General features: G+C 35.9%; 1 protein-coding gene across 1 annotated transcript; it reads right to left on the bottom strand.

The window, feature by feature from the left end:
- Positions 1-2,819: 2,819 nt before the first annotated feature.
- Positions 2,820-6,934, bottom strand: LOC107817424 (uncharacterized). The gene is made up of 2 exons (XM_016643253.2): positions 5,714-6,934; positions 2,820-4,405 (listed from the first exon to the last, which is right to left on the bottom strand). Exons 1-2 carry the CDS (start codon positions 6,380-6,382, stop codon positions 3,098-3,100), a joined length of 1,977 nt encoding a protein of 658 aa, XP_016498739.1. The 5' UTR covers positions 6,383-6,934; the 3' UTR covers positions 2,820-3,097.
- Positions 6,935-7,517: the final 583 nt, after the last annotated feature.

Below are 7,517 nucleotides of genomic sequence, written 5' to 3'. Positions count from 1 at the left end.
CGATTCTAGTGGGACTTGGATGCAGATTCTCGCATATCAACCTCTTAGCGTTGCTGATGTGCACGTATCAACCTTAAGTAGCTTCCCAAGCTTCCTGCCCATTTTTTCTAGTACCTCCTTGTCATAGAATTTGGTTGGCAGCTGAGGGAGTCGTACCCATAAAGTAGTGAAGGATAGGGTGGCTTCTTATGGGACAAATTTTGGTTCCCATCTTCTAACTGAGAGGAAGTTTTCGGATAAGAACCATGAACCTTGGTATATTGCCTTGATCAAATTTTCCTCCTTTCCAAATTTGGCTATAAAGAAGTTCCATCCTAGGTCAATCAAGATTAACTATTTGGAGGGGTTCCATAGTTCAACTAGTTTGGATCGGAGAAGATGATGTGGCATACGCCGGCCAAAAAGTTTTATAATGACTGAGAAGCGACATGGCTCGTATAGTCTGTTCTTATCTTCTTGGGAGAGGATGATTGGGCCTAGGTTTTCCTTGCCCTTTAAATCACGTCCTGATTTTTCAAAGTCTGATGCATAGTAGTCCGTTTGTGAAGTGTCATGTTTGTCAAGAAGCATTTCCTTATAGGAGTGCTTGGTTGGTCTCTTCCTCCATGGGGTTTGTATCCGGTGGTTCCGGTGATATGTTGGGTATTTTGGGTTCCATTAGGTTGTGTATAGTGAGAGATGAGAGTTTCACTTTCTAAAAGTCTACAGTACCTTGTTAAAGTTATAGATAAACTTTTGTAAGTGAATATATGTTTAGTAAAAATTGAAAAAATGACAAACATATAATCTATTAAAATATTTTTATAGGAGAAATTTCTTAGTAACACATGATAGTTATTCTTTTAGTCGTTTAACAATAACTTTTCATTGATGTACACTTTCAAGATTAACCAAATTTATTACTTAAACATAAAAATTAATATGATACCTAAATAATGATATGTTTTATTTAATTTTAAATTATTGAAATACCATTTCAAATTCGAAAAGATATGAGAATTCACGATATGTGAATATGGAAGAACAAATAGATGAATGACGCATTTCAATAACACTTGATAAGAAAGTAATACAACTCATTATTTAAGGTAAATATAAAAAAAAAATGAACTTCATAGTTCTATTAAATATTACATCCCATGAGAGAATCTCAAATATTTTTAGACATTTTAAAAAAAAATTCTATATAAAGTCTTTAAAGTACATATAAAATTATATATTTACATGTCGGTTTGGATAGGATTTTCTTACTCAATATCAAATCAAACCTAGTCGGGTTTTTTAATCGATTTGATTTGACTTTACAGTTTGGTGAAATTTTTCGGTTCGGTTTGAACACCCCTACTGATGAAGATTGAAATGGCACAAGTTCAATATCAAGTATCGACTCACCTACAAACATAGAAAAATATGTGAGAACATCACTTATTTTTCCTGGAAAATATTTTTTTTGGAGGTGCGAACAAAGCCCCACATTGGTTAGCTGAAAAAATCATGACACACACACACACACACACACACACACACACACACACACACACACACACACATATATATATATATATATATATATATATATATATATATATATATATATATATTGTATGGATCTCTTAATGGTGTGAAGCCTTTTAGGGAAAATCGTGTTGACTTGGACCAAAACGAACAATATAACATGTTAAGTGTATTTTGGGGCTGGTTGTGCCCAAAGTACAGGTTTAACGGGATGAGTATGGCGATGGCGGAGGGATGTGTGGAGCTCGGTTTTCTTATCCTTATGAGCTTGGAGACACACACACGTGAAGAAGCACGTTGTAGGCTTCGATTGTCATAAATTCTCCAACGATATGAGTGGCACATAATGAATCCCGAAAATTGACTCGTGGATCATGGAACAGTCCACGTGAAACTTAGTTCGAGGGGGAGATTGTTGGGTATGCGAACCAAGTTGGATTGGTAACTGAAAAAATTAGGAGCCTATATATAAAGTGTAGGGATCTCTTAATGGTTTCAGGCCTTTTTGGGAAATCATGTGTGTTTAATCCAAAGTATCACATCGTATTAAGAGTATCTTTGGAAGGCTTGAGCCCAACAATTTTTGGATTTATCATCCATTATTTGGTGCTCTGCAATAATGAATATGAACAACATTCATGGTTTTGCAATTATTCAGTTTTTTTTCATTTATTCTTTGTATATGCCTGAATCTTTTTCTGTCCATTTCCCTTTTTCTTTTTGATTTTGTGTTCCCTTTTAGATTCGGACTGGGATTTATATGCTTTCTTTTGTGTATGTCAGTTGAGAAATCTCAAACCTGTTTGGAAAATTTCGTCGATGTCAGATGATAAATAAATTTGTTTATTGTAAGATCGATTGTTCTTGTTGAACTAACTACTAATCCAATTCTTTTTTAGCCAAATTAGCTAGAGAATCAGATACAAATCATGAACGAGATCTATTAAAAAATCGGGATTAAGAGAAAACTAAAAATTCGTGATTAATGATAGATACTTTGTTGCTTTCAACTCAACCAGTAAACTTTCATTTCACACATTGTGTACGTATGTAAAAAGTATAGATCGCACCTATTTCAAATCTATCTTTAAATCATGAATCCATCTCTGTTCAGAATAACTTGATTAGTGAGAAATTTTTGCATTCTTTAGATTTCAAAAAGTAGAAAACTATAGGAAAGCTTTTTGAATATCAGTGCTCAAAAGAGTACGTCAATAACTCGTTAAAAAATGAATTAGAAGAATGGCACGAAATGAGCTCCTAGTTACATTCTTTTCAAACTAGTTATCAGTCAAGATTCAAGATACTCAAAAAAAAAAAACATTCTTTACCATTTCCATTGCTCTTTTACTTGAGTAGAAATTACAAACTTTTGCTTTAGATTCTCACCTCAGAGCACACGTAAAACACAGACAAGACAAAAAGGATACTGCTGCAAAAAATTAGTGTACTACAAGCACTAAAAATATATTTTCAATATGTTGTTCCAAGAAGCTGGTAATACTTTAGACCAAAATCCCAAACTATTTACAGGAAGGATATGTCCAATGACTTCTTACTTGTGTAGATGCAGCAATGAAAGTCATGCTACCACTGGATGCCTGTGATGTTGATCTTGTTGTGCACAGTTAACAGAATTTTCCACAGCGAGGCCTTGAGCGCCGAAACAGAAGTACTGATTCATTAACTTCATGTTGAAGGAACCATGTTTACGTGTCAGTTTTGATTTTTCTCTCCTATTTGACAGATTTAAGCTAGAGGCTCCTCCACTCATATTGCCAAGATCCATCCTCTTTTCTTTGTCGACAACCACTGGAGATGACCAGGAAGATTCAGAATAAGCACTTGATGGTGATCCATAAGACGATTGAGGTGTCATTTGGATAACGCCATGCATCAGACCAGCTGCAAATTTCTTTTTGGTAGATGGACTTGGTAGACTATTTTGGACAGGGAGCACTCTTTTGTTGTTTGGAAGCGATGACATCCTCGAGAATCTTTGTCGTAGAGGTATTGGCTGGTCTCCCAAGCCAGCATACAATCTGTGTGATTCCACAGACATATTATCTTCTAAGCCGGTGGTATCTACTTTTCTTTCTTTCTTCCTTGTCAATCGTAGAAGAAACTTCAAGCGCCTAGCAGCACTGCTAACTGAGCCTAGCTTGTGTGATGAATTAGACCCTGCAGCAGAATGGCAAGGGCTCGGTTCACCCCAGCAAGAATCGATTTCTGTGCTTGCACACTCACTAGTGGCATCAGATGCATTATCAATGCCAGCATACAGGAATATTTCAGCGTCAGGGATCCTAAAAGAGGCACCAGGACTGCCCCCAATACCCTGCATCTTCAAGTGGGAAGCTAGGGCAGTTCTTGTCATATGGTCTTGGCAATTGGAAATTCCTCCAGCTGAAATGAGGCGCTTAATCAATATCTCAGACGATGGAGATCTTGGACATTGCTTGAGGAGATCCAGTGGGGTATTTCCATCAGCATCACGGATATTTAAATTTATGGAAAATGCAGTCATGAGGAGTTCCACAACATCAGTCTGAATGTTTTCAATTACAGCCATGTGAAGAGCAGTCCGACCATCATTGTTCCTAATGTTAATAATGTCTTCGATCTCGATAACCTTTCCACGTACCAACTGCTTCATTAACTCCATTTGCCGATCCAGTCTGCGGAAACTTGGGGTCCGAAATCCGGCTACAGCCATGTGAAGAAACGTGTCTCCGTAGTTGTTTCTCAATGAGATAGATGAAGGAGAAACAGATACAAGAACTTCCACCACAGATAAGTAACCCCTATAAGCAGCCACATGAAGTGCAGTGTTCCCCTGGTTGTCTCTGGAGTTAATAAGGTCATATGTTTCCAGTAAACTCCTAACAACCTGCAAAGAAGTAACTAAGATTTAATTCAACAGTCAAAAGTAACAAATCTCTGGCAGTTCAAGAAAACATCAAGTTAAAGCAAACGATAACGAGGAGGCAATGCTCAAACTAGACAGCTAATAGTCCAGAACAGTTCGATTCAGTTAAATATCAACTACTCTCTCAAAAAATAACCAAACGAAGCAAATCCAACAAGTGCTCTTACGTACCAAAACTGGTGTTGTATGTTAACCGAAAAGTTATGTCAACTCAAGAAGTCTTACACCCTTTTTCGGCTGCTTATCTAGAAGAAAGTGCAGAATTGGGACATAGATAACCCTATTTCAGTCACAGGGCAGTCTATATCACAGCAGCAGCAGATAAAGACACAAACATGGCTAAATTCCGAAAAATGTTCCAGCTTTCCAGACCAACTGAAAAGGAGCACCAGGTAGTTGAACCTGATAACAATCAGTTTGAGTTCTTAGGACATTGCTGAGAATACACAGTTGCCGGACAACCATCGTATGAGGACAAAGAGCTTGGCTTGGTATCGTTTATGTGAGAATTGTACACGATTCCTTTGGACTCATGTTTTCACACTTAATATCCTTCAATATAACCTTAAGTAGGCTGATCTTAGCCAAAACAGTAATTTTAAATTGGATTTCTTCACTCCTTAAAATTTTTTGCTTTCTTAAAACAGTAGGCATTGAACTAAGAAAACAACAACTATAGACGCAGTCTTTATTTTAGAAAGATGGTCAGAAACAGGGGCTACATTAAACCAGCTTCTTTTGAAAGGCACGTTCCACACTTTAGATCTGAGACATTCTTTCTTTTAATTTCTTCAGCACTTCAGATACAACAGAAACAAAAAAAGTTACCCAATTTAATCTACTACTTAGCAAAATTGGGATACCAATGATTTACATCTAGAACCTCTGCGAGTATAATCTACTACGCATCAAACTGATAAAGCACGTTATATTACACTAAGCGGTTAATCAAGTTTTAGCTTTAAAAGGTTGATTTGAAAGCTATCCATTTGATAATGCCACCCTCTAGACTACTATGGAGTTAGAGGATTCTTCATCGCAAAGACATAACTATGGAGGGTAAACAAGAAATAACAAAACTAAGGTAATGGAAGCAAGATATAGACATTAATAAGTAAGCAAGACTTAAAGCTACATTCAGCTATATACCAAACACAATTATATGAATCCCCTATATCCATTCTGCTCAATTTGAACAGGAACAACTACGTCTCAATTACAAGCAAATTGGGTTCCGCTCTATCAACAAGATAAAAGAATAGAACAAACCTGAACCTGGCCTCTAGCAGAAGCAGAATGCAAGAGAGTAGATCCTTGAGCATCTCTATAAACCAAAACATCAGAACAAGTTCCGAGAATCTGTCTCAACATGTCAACATTTCCCCCTCTAGCTGCAGCATGAACTGCCCTATTCATCATTTCCAACCTGAAAGTGGAAGAAACCTCATTTTCAAGTGAGATTGAAGAATCAAAGAGCAGCCTAAATACTTGAGAGTTTTTACTCCTAGCAGCTGCATAAAGTATATCAGTAACACCATACTCTCCTTCTCCAAACACCAAAAGTGGGTCCCTTTCCAATAATTGTTTGACAAATTCAACATCCCCAGCTGAGGCAGCAGTATAAAGAAGCCAGCCACCATAGCCAGCTCTAATCAAAGAGTTATGCCCTTTCTTTGTTTCACCTTGAAGGAGAAGCTTTTTAGCAACCTCAGACCTACATTTTGCAACATCATCAAACTGTTCCTCGTCATCCCAAACAGTCTCAAGCCTTCTTATTCTACGTAAAGAAGTGAGCTTTATGAGTAAATTGGTGTCTAAGTGAAGCAACTCCCTCACTATGTCATAATGACCATTTGCTGCAGCCCAATCAATAGGTGAAGCAAACCACCATTGATCCCCTGTACTTTCCCATCTCAAAGGAAAATTATTTGGAGGCATTCTCACAACCAACAACAAACTCAACTTTCAACTCTCAGCAAAGTCACACATCAAAAAAAAAAAAAAAAAACAAGTCTTTGAGACAATTAAGCATAACCCATTTTCAGGCTTTATGGGAAATCAAAGAAAATCACTAAAAAGACCAATTTACCTTTTCCAAGAAAATTGTATAAATTGTGACAAACAAAATAGAAAAGCTAGGTGAATAATGATCATGCACAAAAAGATACGTATGAATATTGGGATCTAGAATTTTGCAGTTTCAAGAAATTAATTGGTACTAGTACCAGAGAAAGAGAAAAAGCTCAAGAACAGGAAACGAGGAGGAAAAAGGTGTCAACTGCAAATTAAAGTTGTGTGCAGATAATAACAGAAGGAACAAAGCCACATGTTTTGGAGATTTTTAATGGGGTCTTTTGTATGGTCAGTGGCTCACACAGGAAAAAGATAAATTTTGGAGAAAAGAAAGTTAATAAGATTTAGCCCGTGAATGCCAATGAGGCAAAGAAGATTTCAAAGACAAATTAACATCGTTTATAACGTAGGACAATGGGTGAGAGAGAACATGACAGGATTTGTATATTGTTTGTTTGTTTTTTTTGTATTATTGGAACAAGTTACAGCTTGTTTTTCGTTTATTCTCTTCGGTGTCAAATACTAGTGTTTGACAAATTAATTTGGTTTCTAAATAATTGACATTTAAGAAAAATAATAAGTAGTTATTATATCTTTCTTTTTTTCAAATGAAATATTTAAGGCAAAGAAAGGATACTAGAGACAAGTATGCTTATGATTAAGATTATAATTATCTTTTTTAAGAAGTGCTCAAAAACTTCAAAAAGATGGATTATATGGCAAAGAAATAGTAAATTTTTAACGCTTTTCTCTAATTTCATGTCATATATTTCTTCCGTCCTAATTTATGTGATATTCATTTTTTTTTAAATGACATTCTTCTATGTTTAGAAATAATCTAATTTTTTTTTACACTTAATAAGTTAATTTGAGTCACACTAATTTCTATGATTTATTTTAGAAGATGTAAATTCCATATTTAGTCAAACAGCTTCAGATGTGACAAACTACTATATTGCAAGCTAAGATCCGATATTAACTAGGCAGATATTAACTCATT

This window comes from Nicotiana tabacum, chromosome 5 (genome assembly GCF_000715075.1).
Source record: "Nicotiana tabacum cultivar K326 chromosome 5, ASM71507v2, whole genome shotgun sequence".
NCBI classification, from domain to species: domain Eukaryota; kingdom Viridiplantae; phylum Streptophyta; class Magnoliopsida; order Solanales; family Solanaceae; genus Nicotiana; species Nicotiana tabacum.
Note: the sequence above shows the minus strand (reverse complement) of the source record. Positions and strands in the feature narration are given on the sequence as shown.

Excerpts from the sequence above, each read along its gene's own strand:
- LOC107817424 (XM_016643253.2), bottom strand. The coding sequence starts at position 6,382 with ATGCCTCCAAATAATTTTCCTTTGAGATGGGAAAGTACAGGGGATCAA. Across the intron at positions 4,406-5,713 it reads CTGCTAGAGGCCAGGTTCAG|GTTGTTAGGAGTTTACTGGA; the intron begins GTTTGTTCTATT and ends ACTTCTTTGCAG.